The following is an 18,186-nucleotide window of genomic DNA, read 5'->3' as shown; positions in this document are numbered from 1 at the left end:
TTGCATTCAGTACTATTTGTCTTGTAACTTGTAACTCATTAGGAGGAGTCAGAGTACCTCATATTTTGAAACTGCAACCCACAGCTCCGGTCTTCAAGTGTCGCAGCAGGTTAATAGGTTAATTTCCCACAGCCCCTGAGATAAAATTGCTTTTTAAAGTCCTCTAAGTCATTAAGAGGTTTACCTGTTCATTAAGGAGACTGTATCGACCTCCAAGACAATTCGGCAGGTTCTGCAGCTGTCACTTCAACGACAACATTAAAGAGAAGCTTGAAAAGGAGGACGTGGGGATTGCTGACTTTAAACAGCTAATGGTTTGAAGCTGAGAGTAAAGTTTGCTTGACTTTGGAAAACACAGTTGAGAAAGCGGTCTCGCTACAAGACCCATGTAAAAGGGCATTAGGCAAATCACACATGCTAATTAGCGTGCATTACAGGAGGGAAGGCGGAGAGCTTTCAGTTATTGATTTTGATTAACACTGGTGAAAAGCATGCAGATGTCGGAAGGCAGGGAGAGAGGATTTACGGTAGACATGAGTAAGGTTTAAACTATTCATATATTATGCCATGATATGCACCACAGAACATCGTGGCAGTGACTTCTTCCGCTAATTGCTTAAAATACCAGAATAACCTCGAGAAGGTTTAAGTCACCTTGGATAATAATAATAAAGGGAATGACAGCAGGCCGAGAGCTCACGAAATTTGATTTCAAATACGCCTTTAAAGCCCCTCAAGAACGGCCTTCTGCCCGATGAGTGATTGAAAGTTAATCCATCTTCAGAGCAAATCTTTATTATAGGATCTGACAGTGAATAAACTATAAGGATGATTTAGAATATAACACAGACGAAAAGCAGACAAGGTCAGCATAATGAATCCTCAAGTGGCAACCGCTGACACATGAGCAAATGCACTGAGGACTGGTGCATCAGTCCATTCTAGAAAAAAAGGTTAGGTATAGGGAGCAATGGAGATTCAAAACCCCACAAAAATTCATGCTCCTTTTTTGCCCGTGTCACCAACTTATTACCCAAAAGAATATTAAAGTATAGTCAAAAAATTAATCAAAGAAATCTATTACAATAAACATTTGTAGCAGTGGTAATAGCATGGTTCAGTAGACCTGTTAGTTGGACGAAAGTGATAAATACCCCATCCACACACAAATGTTAAATGGTCTGCAAAGGAATATATTTGTATATTTATTGCCGTTCCCAAAAGATGGCGCCTCCCGACCTGACCTCTACAGTCAACATGAGTTTTAAAAACATGAGCTGTGAGTAAAATCTCAACAACTCCTGGCTGGATCGTTGTTATATTCATCAGATCACTTCCATTTAATCTGTTGTTCTCCATCAGGTTGCTTTATTAATTTAAAAGACCTGTAAAACTAACGCCCTAAGCGGTTCCTCTCTGCTTAGTGCTAAGGAGAAAACGTTAACATTTTAATATGCTAAATGAACATGGAAGGGTTCAGACCAGTATTAAAAGGGTTGGCACCCCTTTGCTTTACACATACGCACATCACTGCCACACATCCCTGAAGTCTGCTCAGCAGATTACTGGTCCTGGTTGGCCCGAGGTCCAAGTTAAAGCATAGCAGAGACTGGGACTGGGATTTAAAATGCTCACAAATTGTGAATCTCCTTCCTCTACTAATCAGGAAACATCAGAAAAACATTTTCAAAACCACTTTTTGTTGCTTGGTTTTTAACCCCACCAGTCAACTGCATGTCTTTGGACTATGTGGGTAACCGAGAGAGAACCCACACAGACACAGGAAGAACATGCAAAATGGTGAGTGGTGAGTGGCTATCAGTCTCTTTGCTTTAGCCCTGACACAAGACTGGCTACCTGTCCTAGGTTGACCCCGCCTCTCAAGCTGGAATGTAACACTCTCAACCCCAAATTAGATAAGGAGAAGAAAATGTATCGATGGGTTTTTAAAACCCATCTGAGTTTTTCTTACTGCTAGCACTACTAGCATATAAACAGTTTTTACAGATGTTGTGCATGCAGATGTTTTAGCAAATAAAGCAGCTGTCAAAAAAAAGTCAAGCAGCAAACAGCAGGGAGACTTAGCTAGAGTCAAAGCAGCTCTCTGGTTTCCTGAGGATTATTAAGAGACAGATGCCTGAAAAGAGAATGAAAAGAAGCACGACTCCAGATGAATTTGAACGTTTCTCAGTCTGCTGGGTGTTTAAGTTGGTCATATCAATTTGAATGATGATAATATGTTGTTGCTGTTTTCATAGAATTTTTTTCAGCTACCCCTGAGTGGCCAAAAATAGTTACAGCAGACTCTAAAGGCCCTGCATGACCGCACATGTGTTTTCACTCATCTTGGTAGAATCAACCTCTGCTCAGATTGGAGGTGGGCAAAGCTATGCCGAGCAATATAGGACTATGCACCCACACACCCCTATGAAGTTTTTTGATCATCCAGTAGACAAGTAAAAGAAATTAGCTGTGTGGCTGTATCGTGGCTGTGACCTTTGATTTCTTTCTTTCATTGCTGCGTTTAGAGCAACAGATCATTTATGTTGAGCAACGCGCGTCAGTCTAGACAACGTTTAGTCATGGGATTAAAGAAAATGTGCTGATTGCGTTCACATTTCACAGCTAACTGCCATGACAAACAAAATCATACTTTTACAATGCAGCTTAGAGGTTTTAAATTAAGTTTCACAGACGTGCATAAAGTCGTGCTACGCTAATCACAGCGTGACATGTGTGGAGACGCATTTTTAGGAAAGTTTTAACAAGAGCTTGGCGATAAATGCTCCAGAAACTACACTGACAACGAGGACACAATGACGGTGATGGTTACCGCTCGAGTCGGAATAAAGTCTGTTTCGTGATTGGCTAGAATCTGAAAAGAAAGTTAGTTTGGCAACGTGAGAAGGGGCACCCAAGGGAGAAGTGGAGTTCCCAGGGCATTCTATGCTTTGAGAGAGGGAGGCCACCAGGAGGGAGAGGTGGTATTCTGCTAAAATTCCCGGGACGTCCAGTGCTCACTGCTAAATAACACACACACACACTCACACACACACAAGCCCGTTCAGCTATCTTAGTGAGGACCTTCATTGACATAATGGTTTCCCTAGCCCCTTACCCAACCATTAAAAATGAATATGGTTCTCACAAGTATAGTAGAATGCACATGTTGGTCCTCACAAAGATAGCTAGACAGGAACACACACACACACACACACACACACACACACACACACACACACACACACACACACACACACAGTAGAAAAGCATTCCTTTCTATAAAAAGCAAGTACTTTGTCCACATCCTCCATATGGCTGTCAAATTATATCACAAACCCAAAGGTATCCTAATGTTTTAGTGGATGTAGGAGTCTGTATATATTATGCTCTTTGTACCAGATTTACGCTTGCCAGACCTCAGGCTGTACTTACTGGTGCAGCCTCTTAAATCTCTCTGGATATGATTTGCTGCAGCATGCCTGAACACACGTGAGTAAGCATCACAGAATCCAGCACAGTGACCCGCACAACTCAACCTGCTCCAGCCATAGCTCCTACATGCATTCCTGTCTCTATGCAGGTGTATCAATATGCATGTTCCTATGTTTTTTATGCATTATATCACTTAATCTTAATGTTTGTGTGCTGTGTAGCGGGACTCACTCGTAGAGACTTCTTTGATCATCTCAGCTGATCCGTGACATCCATTCACAATGTGTCTGGTCCACAGGGACAGGTCCTTGGTGGTCTCAGTCCGGAACAGGTGAGTCTCAATGCCAAGTCGTGTGCCAGTCCGAGTGGCAAAGAACAGCTCTGTGCCAGAGTGCGGCGACCCCCGGTCAGGGCCTGAGTGGACCAGACTAAATAAACACATACAAAGCCTTTTAGCAAAGAGAAGAAATTCAATATACACTCTTAAGCTTGGAAGTATTTTTAGAAAAATCATTTTTAAATGAAAAAAGCAACACCATAGTGTTAGTCATCATAAAACAAATTGAATGTGTTAAGGCCCAATATTAATGCATGTGCAAGTTTCTGCAAGTCAGTATCTTTATGAGGGTCCTACCGCGTTGCTAAAAGTGGGTAAGTGTGTGTAGGGCTCTGCCAGGCCTCCTGGCCTCGTGGTAAGCAGTCATATAGCAGCAGGTCCTTTTCTGTCACCACCACCAGCACCGGCTTCCAGCACTGCTTCTCACTCTCTGTCTGCAGCACAAACAACGAGACTATGACAGCTTTCCTTTAATGGTCTGACATATAGATATATAACAATTAGTCTTTTAAAGAGCTGCACTAATCAGGAGGATTATCCGCACGACAAACGCTCCAGCTATTGGCCCATATAGTCAATATCTTTGTATGCAAGGCATTGTGACATAAATTTAGCAGTATTATTTGATGACAAAAAAAACCTGATAGATGAATTCAAAATTAAATGATCAATTAGTAAAATTCTAATATAATAGATTAACTAGGCAGTTAATCCTGTAAACCTGTGCAATATAAATTTGATCACATCAATTCTGCACGATTAGAAATACCTATTCCCTCTTGTGGTTTTTGCAAATACTAAGATTGTCTTCATGTTTTTAAATGAGAGTGCTGATGAGGCTGATCACTGGCAGTAACAGAGAAGACTGGTGTGTGTGTGTGAGCGTGTGTGTAGTTGCAATCTGTAATAGCTGTTCACAAGGCTGTTCTGTTCTGTCACAGGAAATGTCTAGATTCACTATTGTGCACCCAAAATAAATGTGGCTGGTGTGCAGTTGTAGGTTTTTTTAAGCATATGCTTAGCGGTGCCCCCTCAGCCACTCATCTCTACAAACCCCTCACTCAGAGCACGCACACACCGAGTGTGGTATTTCATTTTACAATGCTCCATAACTATTCTCATTATGAGAGCTTATCTGCAGCACAGCCACGGAATCCTAAGCTGCTCTTTGAAGTTCTGCCTCATCCAATCGTATCGTGGGATTTAGAGGGTCAAGGGTCATATTTTTAACATAATCAGAATATGTTGCTAAGTAACAGTATTGTGCTGCATTTAAAGATTAAAATACTGTCGAATTCACGAGGACTAAATTAGGTAGATACAGATGTTCGTGGGCGTGCAGATATCTCTGCACAGATGTCTGCATGTATGTATACACAGTACAAACACACACCACATTAATACTTTGTCATATATTCATACACCATCTGGGCCCCTTTCCCAGGCCCACCGCCTCACTAATTTACACCTTTCTGACATGCAGATTGACCTATTGCTTTATCTTTCTCCAACAGTTAATCTGACAACTCCAAGTAGTATGCAACAAGTAAATACTGCCACTGTTTTATCAAGCAAACTATTTTTGTCGTTTTCTGTGTATAAATGTGTGCAGCTGCATGGCGATTTTCTTGACATTTATACCTGACTATCATATTTCCCCCTTCTCTGTGACAGATGGCTTTTTATGCTGCTTTTACGTGACTATTTTGAAGGATTTCTACCATCTGACTCAATTAAAAAAATACCCTTTACAACTTTACACACAAACAACAAATGCTTTATCTCATAAGGGCATTAACTCAGATTCCAGATATATTAACCCTCATAAAATACATTGGAATAATGTATCAGGAGCTGATTAAGAACTGATATAGAAATTTGCTGTCCCACCCCCAGAGGGTAGACAAATTTATATCCCCACACTGTGAGTAATGCACTCCTACCTTGCCTGCAAGCCATCCCAGGTGTCGTATCTCTTTGCTGCCAGCAACTCCTGCCCTGGCTGTGTTTTGGATAACCTCTTGCAGCACCCACTGTAGCAAGATGGATCATTTTTAAGGTAAATAGTTCAATATGCATAACTTAACATTCAAAGACATTTCCAGAGGCTTACTTATATCTACTGAAATATCGAGTGCTGAGAGACACTGGTATAATATTTCACGTAGAAGACAGACCTGTGCCAGTGCTGATGTGACAGAGTGCATGGCGGAGAACCACGACAGGGCAGATGGTTGGTCTGGGCAACGCAGCACCACAGTGTGCCTGACATCAGGAGAGTGTAGCTCTAGTTGTCTACAGGGGAAGATAAGAAAAGTTAAATAGGTTGAACTTCTCTGTTATCATCCTGAAGCGAGTGCTAAAACCTTGAGAGTGAAGAATCTTGAAAATATATTTGTTAGCCTTACCACAAAACTCCAATTTATTCTGGACTTATAGTTTTAGGACTCAAATATTACCTTTTCAGGTTTGCGCTTTAACATATGCCCCCTTTCTTATTTGCTTAATCACAGCAACTCGGTCAGAACAATGAAATAAATGGCATGGAAATTTTTGTTTATTCAACATGCATTGCATTCTCTGTGGGAGACCAGCGCCGTCTCTCCAAATTTCCATATCTAATCTGCTTACATGAAATGTGAGTCTTTCTGGCCTTGGTTAAAAAAAACAAACAAACACATGCCTTTCAATCTCTCTGAATGGTTCTTTGATTGTGTGCTCAGTGAATATGAATTTTAAAAAGGCACATGTGTCTGCCTACAGTGCATAAAGTGGTGCACTGTTGTTTTATAGGGCAGCAAAGCAAGTATACAGCTCCACGACGTAAACCAGTATGCTATAGATAAATAACCTGACCACTTTAAAGGAAGGAAATAATAAGAGTAACAGTGGACACAGAAAACTATGAAATATTCTTGACTCAAAGATTTAAAAGAAGCGATATGGTAGCAACTGTACAATGTGTACTTCACATTGTGTTTGGGCCGTGTTTGAAGTATGCACAGTCTACAATGTTTATCACGTGATTTTCAAGGATTGAAAATGCACAAATAAGGTAAATGAAGCTCAAGTAGGAACAGTGTCTGCTTGTGTACGCTTTGGTAATATCCATTTAATAACAACCTTTAAAATACGATTGAAAATACAGAGAAAAAATTAGCTGTGGCACAGTGGACTAAAACTCCACACTAAGGGTGGTTTCAACATGACAAAAATGCTTTCTTTGCAGCTTTCTTTTATCACACAGACGGAGAACCTGAAAAAATCCCCAGTGGATATGATTAATTTGCTCTTCTATCAAAACGTAGGCGAGACCATCTACAGTAGATAAGCTCCAGGTGTTAATCTGAACTAAAAATAGAATCTGTGCTTGTAAAAAGGCAGGTTGATAAAGGGCATCCTGGAGGAGAGGAGCTATAAGGGCTGAATTCCGGGGCTAAAAGTGCTTTTTGTAGAGAAAGTTTTTTGGTGTGCTATTTGCTTTGGCAAAAACTTTGACAACCTAAGTTATCTGTCCCTTGATTGCATGACGCAGGAATGGGGAACATAGGGAGGACTAGCAACGAAACCCATCCCACACACAAACAGCACAAGTGGATCTTTGGGTTCTCGCTACAATTTTGTAGGGTCTTTAACTTTTAACTCAGCATCTTAAGATGTTTTCATGTAAATTGGCTCTATAGAAATAAAACTGAGCTGAGCTGAAAAGGCTACTGCTCTGAATGCATGGCGTTACATAAGTGTGCTCCTGCATGAAAGAAGTTAAATCTCTCATTTGATCAAAGGGTAGTTGTCCTCGTGGGATTATCAATAGATTTAGCAAATATGTATTCAAGGTCTCTTCCATCATGCAGATGTGATCCAAGGATAGACTGTATGGATGTAGACACGGAGATGTCGTTCAGTGATTTTTTTAAGCCTTGTTGTGAAACCCTGACTTGAGAATTTTAGCTATCTGCCTTATTATCTGTATTATAATTAACCTGTCTTCACCCAAAAGTAAACATCATTACTTTCTCTCCTTCTCCTGTCATGTAGTCCCCTTCTTTATTAACTCACTCCTTCTGAATTATCACTCCTGCTCATCACTGTCCCATCTTTCCTCAAATGCCAATCTTCTGAATCTTAGGCTTAAACACAGTTTAAACAGCATCTGCTGAAATGAAGAGAAAAACCTCAGATAGATGAACATTGCACTGAGTAAAGTAAAAGAAGATAAAACAGGCTTATCTATCACTTAATATAAAGCCATTTTATCACCCCCGAATCCTTAAAATGAAAAAAGAGTTTAATCTCACTCTGCAATCTTTAACTTCTGTTTATTATATCAGAACAGCCAAACTCTGTGAAACATCTAACTTTCGGGACAAATATGAACACCTCGTCAAACTTTTGCGGCTTAAAAACGACAACCTGCATTTCAACTTGGGCGTCCTTCTGTTTAAACATTTACCAAACATCTACTGGCAAGGTAAGGCTGGAAGTCAAGAAAGGAAAGAACTTTCTTGACTTTCTTGAGAGAAAACAGGTTAGTCAAGATAAATTTTGCTAAGGACTTTATCTGTGTCTGTGAATCTGCCCTCAAGCTTTATCAAACCACATAACAGTGTTATCTGTGTAAAGCTTAAGCTGCCTATGTCACTAGATGAGATATTGATCCCAGCTACTCACAAATAAAGTCAGCAAAGTTCAAGTCTGTCATGTTTTTTTTGTGTAATAATAAACTTCAAATTAATGAACTTTAACCACAAGTTGTGTTGTTGTTGTTGTTGTGTAAATCACTCATATATGAAAAGACTAGATGATTGTCCCATGTGGATATAGCAGAATACCACTGAGCACATACCCCAAGGCCAGGTCCATGCTAATTAACTGCAACTTTTTTGTACTATTAGAGTCCTTCAGTCAGGCCTACTTTAGTCAAAAGAAGATAATTATTTCCAGTGGCAGTTTATGTCTGTGAGTATGGAGCCTCCCTGGACCTCCTTCCTGTCCTTTTACAAGGATATGTGGGAAGCAAAAAAGGACTCCTTACTCCTAGCACAGAAGAGAGAAGGAATCCACATTGACACAACACTGATTAGATCGCACAGAGCATGAGAAGGAGGAGCTGGGGTCAATGTTGGTTCCAAAGTGGCTTGCAGATGCAGTAGCAGTAGCCAAGCTAAATCAAATTTACAGCCCTTCATATTTGAGATTTGCCAATTAGATGTACGGAGACGCAAATAACTGGGACTCTGAGAGGGAAGGGTCGTGCCATGTGACAGGACAGCACTTTCTCCACAAATGTCACCTGTCTTTCCAGGGTTGAATCCCGGACCAAGTGACAAAATGCACAGTCTTAATAAAGACTTAATAAAGCAAAAACGCTACACAAGAAGATGTGAAATTAGTACCCTGCGGGCAGTGTACATACCAGGTAAGCATTGCAGACTAACACCAATAGGAGCTAAGTTAAGCTAACTTCAAGCCGGCTAACAACCGTGCTAATTAGCAGTAGCAAGCTAGTACGACTGCAGAATAATTACACGACTCTGAATGTAATTCTTTCTTTAGCTTAAATACTGGAATAACAAGTTGAGTATTACTTTGCAGACTGTCCCAACTAACATTATGCTCATTAACAGCCACTGATATAAATAAGAATCTTAAGTGACCCTGCTTTATTTTAGTACCTTGGGAAATACACACTAAGGCTGTGTCATATCATACCATCCCTGCTTATATCAGTATAAATGCTTATGTCATATAAAATTGTAATATTGCGAAATCAATGACAAGCCCAAGCATGCTTGAGAGCAAGAACAGCATTATAGACTCCAATAACAATTTAAGATCTAGCTTAATATATTAAGTGGTCTGCCTAAAAGATGTCAGACTTTAGCACACAGTACTTTGCAAAATATGCAAGAAAACTGTTCCTTCTAAAGGTGGAAACAACCAATTTGTTCCACCACTTCAGGCAAAAACATGCTGTCGAGTGCAACTAGGGTACAAAGACATGTGAGGAGGAGATGCTAACAGATGGTAATGTGTAACACAACCCTAAACAAATGATTCTACCAAGCATGTCTATAACTAGCACTCGCTAGTTACAGCCCATATTACAGGAAGAGCAAACAGATGGAAATTACTGCTGTGTTTACATAATGGTAACGAGAACTTAAGCAACTGGTTAAAAAGCAGAAGACTTCTAAGAAGACTTGAAAGGTTAAGTATTTGATTTTCCTACAGGATGTAAACTTTACAACATCCTGTAGGAATTTAGAGGTACAAACTTCTTTGTAGTTTACAGGAAGCAGACAAAAGAATATTTTTGAAATGAACTTATTTTCTTTGATACTTATAAAAACAATGTTAATCATAATGAAGGTAAGTATCAAGCAGCCTTGCGTGTTGCCTTTATGCTTAATGTGGTACGAAATGCCTCAACAACTCAAACACCTGCAGCTGCAAGTGCAATGAAAAACTAACACTTCAAACTGAGAAAAAGTCAAACGAAACCAAATCTAAGCCGAACAATCTAAACACAGCTTCCACGATAAGCTGATACTGCAAAAGTTTAAAAAGTACATCGTGTTTCCAGCTGACAGAGAACCACATATTCTATCCACAGATGGTGTTTTTACTTTTCATTCTATTTTTATTAGATTTGTTTATTTTTACTGACTGATTATTTAGTAGATTTATAATGTTAAAGTGTTGTTGTAGCGTTTCCATAAAGACAGTTGCGACTTGGCTTTGATGTTTCCTTCATCATCTCAAGCTTTCAAGTGTGAGCTTCCACTTTCTCCCAGAATCATACATATGGAGAGGGAGGCAGGACTAGACGAGGCACAGAATGATAGGAAAACACTGACAATTGTTTAGAGGGCAAAAAGTAAAATATCAAGAGAGTGACAAGGATGGGAGGACAATAGAGACAGAAAATTGATTCAGATGGCAGAATACAAAGAGAGATGATGATAGAAAAGAAAGGTAGAGGAAACCAAGCAGACAAAAACGCAAACAAGTATGAAAAACAGACATGAGAGAGAGCAAAGTATAAACAAGTAGGGAAGCAACACAGAAAGTGAGGCAGAGAGAAAGACAGCTAGGGCATAAAGCACACAAACTCTGATATCAAACGTGTTTAGAAAAGGAGAGTAAATCACTCTTATCTTCCCCCATGCTGTTTGAGTGGGCCATTGTCAAATTACCAACCAATTAGCTTGATGACAGCCCCTAACAGACCACCCCCCACTGACTGAGAATTAGCTAGGCAATACTTCAAAGGTTTGTCTTTAAGGAAAACTGAAAATGGATTTTAAAAACCCGTTACTGAGTAATCCCCACAAGACAGCTGGAGAAGGCTGCTTCTGTTCACTCACTGTGACATGCAGGAGCAGAAAACTAGTTAACCTTTAATTAACTAAAGTAACCAACGATCTTTTCTTTGTTTCTGTTAAATTCAATTTTATTTATACAGAGCCAAATCACAACAACAGTTGCCTCAAGGCGCTCTATATTGTAAGGTGAAATCCCTACGATAATACAAAGTAAACAGAAAACCCAACAATCATATGACCCCCTTTCAGCAAGCGCTTCGGCAACAGTGGGAAGGAAAAACTCCCTTTTAACAGGAAGAAACCTCCAGCAGAACCAGGCTCGTGGACGGGCAGCCACCTGCCACGACCGGTTGTGGTGGACAGGACAAAAGACATTGATAATAACTAATGATTAAATGCAGAGAGGTGTATAAATACATAGTGAGTGGAAAAGATGACTAAAGAAGAAACACTCAGTACATCACGGGAATCCCCCAGCAGCCCAGACCTCTTGCTGTGTAACTTTGGGAGGAGAAAGTTCTGAGTTGAACTTTCAAACATTTTCTAGTAACAAAGCCTGAAAGCTATGTCTGACTACAGTCACATGACAGACTTATACCCAACATATCTGTGGTGCAAAAAAGACGACAACAAACAGAAAAAACTGCACACAAAAAATAGTTCCAGTGACCCACAAACATAATATGAGCATCTTTTCAAGACAAACCTGGTGAACTATGAGCGCAAGAAAAAAAAGATACATTGTATCCACAATGGAGTTTCGTTTCACTCACCACTAAATACAGAATTAAGAATTTGAAAAAGCGCTGCAGGCCTGGCAAAACAAAATGTACGTAACATGTTAAATTAATAACAGTTTTGATTCAAGATCATATTACTCATTGTGTGTGGTTAATGTATGAACCTGAAGTCATTAAACAAGCATATAAAAAAGCCCAGAGAATCTGCTCGTGTGTGTGTGTGTGTGTGTGTGTGTGTGTGTGTGTGTGTGTGTGTGTGTGTCTTCGCTACCTGTTCTCAGGGTCTGGTGTGGTCATGGCTCGGGTTACATAACACATCTTCAGTGGTATGCACCTCCTGTCACCGTTCAGAGACAAGGAGTGCTGAATCGTAGGACTTGGAGTTTCAGGTGAGGAGGTGACGGGAGGGCTGCTGAGACGGGGGGACTCGGGAGGAGGCGTCTCCCAGCCGATCTCTGACACGGGAGAGCCCTTTTTGACATATGGTGTGGCCTCACGCATATACTTGACTGGAGAGGAATAGAAGAAATAAATTTTTAGTACACACAAAGCAATGATAACAAAAAAAATTGAGCCACATGTTGAGATTGCAAATTATTTGTCGTCACTTTTGGCCATCTTCATAATTTTCTGTAGATAAAATGGTTCATATTTATATGCTATAGTGACGCCTATTTGTCTTTGCACACTCTAAACAGTATAAATGATTTAATTCATATAAATATATATACTTTTACAAAAATACATATTAAAATGAAAAAAGGCTACATGTATAACAATGAGGCTGTTCTTTTGCTGGCAGGGTTGTAACCTCATTTAATACAAAGGCCAATTAAAATCCCAACACGTTTGACCTTACAGGCTTGCAGATACTCATAATGTAAAATCCATATGTGCTTCAGCAGCAATTAACAAACCTTGTTGTTTTGAAGGTAGTCTGTATCTGTCATAACGCAGAGGAAGGAAGTGGGGATACCACAAATGTTCACATGCACAGCCAACATTGAAACTGTTTTACTTATAATACCACTGAAGTGTTTGTTAAGCACAGACTTTCACGGGGCGGAAAAGTAATTTTCAGCAACATATCTGTGCGTTAATGATGCTTGTCAGAGACCCAGGAGGGTGTATAGATTACAGAAACTTGCCTCTGATAGTAATAAAAGTTAGGACCACAAGTCTGTTTTGTGTCCGCATCATGCAGTGGCGGTTAATTAGATCGATTACAGCCTCAGACCTGCTGCGTCACGCCCTCACCATATATTTCCTGTGTGTAGTTTTACAATCATCTGTCCAATACGTTCTCGTTCACCCGTTAAAATCAGAAGGAAGAGAATCAAATCAGTTACTTTGCACATGTGCTCTGGAGTGCACGATAGAAGCCCACTTCAGATGCTCTCTCACTAAAATATTCAGTGTCCTCTGAATAATGTCATCTCTAAAGATGACTATTGTCCACAGAGTTTTCTGATAAAGCAATACACGTTTTGCTCCACAGACAGCAGGAAGCTCAGTGGAAAAACAGTGATACATGTTCCTGTAATAATTAAGTGGCCCTCTGCGCTGCCACTTGATAACAGTAAATGTCAACATGCCATTTAACTGCGGTGGTTTTTGTCAACAAAATCAAGTGCCTCTTCAGCTCTCAATAATTTGTTGAAACGTATTGATTTGCCTCATCGTCTCTGTTGCTGCTGGCAGCTCTGGCACCACTGAGTCACTTCAAGATCCACGGCTGACGCCGCTGGGCTATCTGAGAAGCGCCGAATCCAGGAAAACACACAGCTTTACTTTTACGAGTCATACTGATGCTCATTTTAAATTCCACATGTCCTCCTCTTTGAGAGGAGGAGAAAAGAAGGCTGGAACCATGTTACAGTGAAAGACAGAAATAGGGAGTCGGAGATAAAGTGGGTGCACAGATTGCTTTCTATGTCCTGAATACGCTAAATCCTTATTATGGCCTGGATGTCTAATTGGCATATCTCGCAGTACAGCCGCATATAATTGGCATATGGCTGGTGGCATTTGTAATCCAGCATGTGAACTATTCTTGGTAGAAGCACTATTGAGCACTACGGGATGGTATAACAAGCCTAACCTCCAACCTGTAAATTAGGGATGATAGGCTCATAACACAGAGGCTCATAACACAGAGGAGAAGACAGGGATGATGTAAGAGTGTCCTCAATGGACGTACAGATACGATGTGATCTAATTGCACAGTAGAATAACCCACACAGTCAGATCAGATTAAAACAGCTTGAAAAAAAAAAAAAAAAAAGGTTGATACTTTTGTTGAAATCAAAGGACTGAATAGATCAAATCCAGCGCAGTCAAATAAGGACAACCACTTCTGCTTTATGTTAAGTGTGTTAACTCGAAGGATATTAATAAAAAAGGGAAGAAGCAAAAGTCTGAAAGACTGAGACTGACTTTTGTGATTAGACAGCAGCACAGAGACCATCTGCCTCATACTTTGTGTTGCAAACATCACAAAGCTGCAGCAGAACATCAAATTCGTGACTTTTTTCTGAGCATCTTAGTACAGCCATTCCTGCACTGTGAGGATGCGTTTTGCTCCCTCTGCATTCCTTTAAATGTCAGTTTGAAAGTTTAGACTTGGTATTTGGGCTCAGGCTAAAAAAACAAAACACATATATAATCACACCTTTCTAATGGGCCTACCCACAGCACTGTGCCTAAATCATACATCCTTAAAAAATAACTGTGAAAGCATGTACACCACACAGAAACCACAAGACCTGCGGTTGATCAGCTAGGCGTCTTTTGCTCTGTGACAGTTTCCGACGCTGGTAGAGAACGTGACTGTAAAGACAGCACGAAGCAAGATGAATCCATCTGCTGATTTTCAGACACAAACATGTGGCACAATCCTAACAACTTAGCCGTTAATTTCACACCATACACAAAACCTTTATTATTATCTACCCAAACAGCTGATACCCTGGTTACAAATTTACAGTCCACTCTCTGAGCAGAAAAAAAAGACATGCCACCCATCTACTATAAAAACATAATGTTTAGTTGATGATTTGCTTGCAGTTAACATCTACAAAGAATCCCCATTCCTAGAAATAGAGCTCTAAGTGTTTCCAGTGGAGGGGAAAATAAAAAGGGGTACAGTCCGTGCAGTCATTACACTGTAAGTGTGTACATCTGTGTGCATTCCCTTGGGTCGTGTTTCTATCCCATTACAGCGCCAGCTCTGCGCAATAACCTCAATAGCTGGAGAAGAGCTTGAAAAGGATAGGGCTCATACTACTGGAGCCATGAGAGGAGTCTATGAGCCGGTTTGCTGTTACATAAGTCAAACTAAAGAGATTCAAACGAGAGGCTACACTTCCCTATCTATTTGATTTTATTTTCCACTTTCCAGCTCATCCTTGCTCACCCATGTGCAGATAAATCTTTTTTTATTATTATTAGTAGTAGTAGTAGTAGTGGTGTGATTTCCATTCTCCGAGGTATTTTGCAGTTACAGCAGTCATTGATGCAGATGCCTCAATGCATCAAAACAGCTGTTCGACTCACCAGTGAAGTCATTGACTTCTTTTGATGATTCAAACGCTCTTCGCTTAATAGAAACTGTACACGATCCATTACTTACACATTTTTACAGCTGATGCACTCAATTTGTTCTTGACTGTTAGACCTTCACAATGAATACACAACGACAAACACACACTCTTCAGTCCGTCCCTCTTGACAAACACACACTCTGGTCTATAACATTAAGTGTAATTACTGTAGCTGTCTCATTGTCTCTTTTTTTATTTCATGGTCTTTAACGGTATTTAATGGGGTTTGAAATCATTGCATTTACTACTATATGCTTCAAATGTACTTTTTGTTTTGTGAGAAAGTGCATCAAAGGAGAGAAAAAAAAACACTCATTAAAGCTGCGGAAGTGAAAGTAGACTGGTAAAAGCTGGAAAGAGGCCAAACCAGACTAAAGAGGTAGAAAAAAAAGAGACCCTCCTCTGACTGTAGAATTGGGCCTTTTCCTCTTGTACCTGGATACTACAGCAACACAAAAGGCCCTTACAAATCCACCCTCGAGGCACCTTTTTGTAAGATGTTGGCCAATATTTCAAAGATTCCAATACTACCTTAACCGAACAATGTGTAGCAACTAACAGCAGGTTAAAGAAACGTGAAATGTGCATAGGTATGCTTACTCACTGACCATGAACTGACACCAAGTTCAACACTTTTCTAATCAACTTTCTGAAGAGCATATTTATATAAAAGACACCTGAAAGGCATTTGCTAAAATGTCACATTTTAAAATACCGCCGATGATGTTACAACACAAGAGATGTGGTACTAACAGATTAAAGAGTACTTCTATATGTAATACTGAACTTAATGATTTAGTTATCGTGCTATAAATATGAGTTAACCTGTGGGGATAGGTTAATTGATTAATCTAAATTGCCCATAGGTGTGAATGCGGGAGTGAATGTGAGTGCGAATGGTTGTTTGTCTCTGTGTGTTGGCCCTGCGACAGACTGGCGACCTGTCCAGGGTGTACCCTGCCTCTCCCCCTATGACAGCTGGAATAGACTCCAGCACCCCCCGCGACCCTGAAAAGGATAAGCGAAAGCGAATGGATGGATGTAAATATGATATTTACTGCAGGAGTGAGGGAATTTGGCATAGTGTAGTCTGAGTGATGCACAGTAGAGAGTATGAAAGAAATAAGAAAGAGAAAGGAGCACAAAAGGAGCGCTCAAAGACTTATTTGCCCAAAAAAAATGCAAATGTGCAGATGCAAATGCAGAGGATGTGGACACCACAGTGTGTGTTCAGGACACAAGAAACTTGCATTGAAATTACATTAAACATTAACCTGAATGTTAAAGATAACAAACCTACACCATTCGCACTCACAGGCAGGGATAGCTCAGTAGGTAGAGTGGTGGCCCCATGATCGGAAGGTCGGGGGTTCGACTCCACTGAACGGCTACCCTGAGGTACCCCTGAGCCCTGAGCAAGGTACCGTCCCTACACACTGCTCCCCGGGCGCTGCACTGGTGGCTGCCCACTGCTTCACTGGGTGAATGGGTTAAATGCAGAGGAACTATTTCCCTATGGGGACTAACACGCACACTTTACTTTACTTTACTTTTACTTTTTACTTTACTTACTTTACTTACTTTTTTTACTTACTTTACTTTTTACTTTACTTTACATTTAGCAGATATCATTATCAAAAATTTGAATTTACCTATAAAGCACTTCCCCTGAATTATGACAGCTAGCAAGTTTTAAAAAACCCCACAAAGCTTCAGAGGATGAAAGTGTGAGCAGGAGGATACAGTCACTTTGTGGGGTTACAAGTTTTGCATCATAAAGTTTGATCTTTGCAAACTCTTTTAGCTCAGATTCATGCATGCAGCTATCAAGTAAGGAGTGCAGTGAGTATTCAGCTTATTATTGTATAAAGGAAAACTGGTTAGCAATTCTAGGCTGATGTCTATAACATTGAGATGATGGAAGCTGTAGAAAACAAGAGAAATATGGTCACAGTTTAACTTCCATGCTTGAAGCGTAAAAACTAATAGAAATAACAGCTTCAAAATAGTGCCAGGTCACCTGCTGTAATCTCATGCATGCTTTCACTTTTCAAATACGACATTACTGCTGTGTTTAGACAAAAGACTTTGGCTATTTAAGAGGATTAAACGTATTACTGGGAGTTCTGTAGAGAGTACTGAATGGACTACATTGACAAAAAGCCTACAAAAGATAATTAATCCACAACTACCTCCCTTCAACAGCGCAAACAATAAAGCACAAAATAACTTGTGAAACCCTGACAACTTGTGCGGTAATGTTAACCAGCCATTCAGCATGACCAAGGACTGGGCTTTCAGTTTGGTCTTGGCTCAGGAATCACCTCCACACACAGAGAGAGTGAATCAGCTGAGGCTGAAAGATGTTCTTCCAGATGACACATTTTGTGCCATGACGTTTGGAAGAAGAAGACGACGACTCTGTGTGATTAAGGCCTCACTTTCCAGCTCTGAAGTGGAAACAGTGCAAATGACTTATATGCAGACTATGTCTTAAAACAGCAACACACGATTCCTCCAACACGTATTTCCTCAGATCCTGTTTTCACAGTGGTAGAAAATGATTTTGAAGACACTAAGACAATGATAAAAATAAATAAATGCATTTAAACTGGATTGGGGGGGGGTCCATCAGAGACAGGATAAAAAAACTTTCATCACACATCGGGAGGTCCAGAGAAGGTCCACTGCCGGTTCAGATAGAGGGGGAGGAGGTGGAGGTGGTCAACAAGTACAAGTACCTC

General features: G+C 40.3%; 1 protein-coding gene across 1 annotated transcript in view; it reads right to left on the bottom strand.

Annotated features, from left to right (window-relative positions):
- The window catches only part of sntb1 (syntrophin, basic 1), a 35,370-nt gene that overhangs the window by 6,727 nt on the left and 10,457 nt on the right, over window positions 1-18,186 (bottom strand). The window contains exons 2-6 of the mRNA XM_005744412.1: window positions 12,112-12,349; window positions 5,950-6,067; window positions 5,716-5,805; window positions 4,070-4,206; window positions 3,667-3,863 (exon numbers count right to left, since the gene is read on the bottom strand). Coding sequence (XP_005744469.1) covers window positions 3,667-3,863; window positions 4,070-4,206; window positions 5,716-5,805; window positions 5,950-6,067; window positions 12,112-12,349 — 780 coding nt within the window. The remainder of the gene's footprint in view (window positions 1-3,666; window positions 3,864-4,069; window positions 4,207-5,715; window positions 5,806-5,949; window positions 6,068-12,111; window positions 12,350-18,186) is intronic.

Source organism: Pundamilia nyererei, unplaced genomic scaffold, assembly GCF_000239375.1.
Source record: "Pundamilia nyererei isolate P.nyererei 1_Seehausen unplaced genomic scaffold, PunNye1.0 scaffold00144, whole genome shotgun sequence".
In the NCBI taxonomy this organism is placed as follows: domain Eukaryota; kingdom Metazoa; phylum Chordata; class Actinopteri; order Cichliformes; family Cichlidae; genus Pundamilia; species Pundamilia nyererei.
This window is presented reverse-complemented; position numbering and strand designations above follow the sequence as displayed.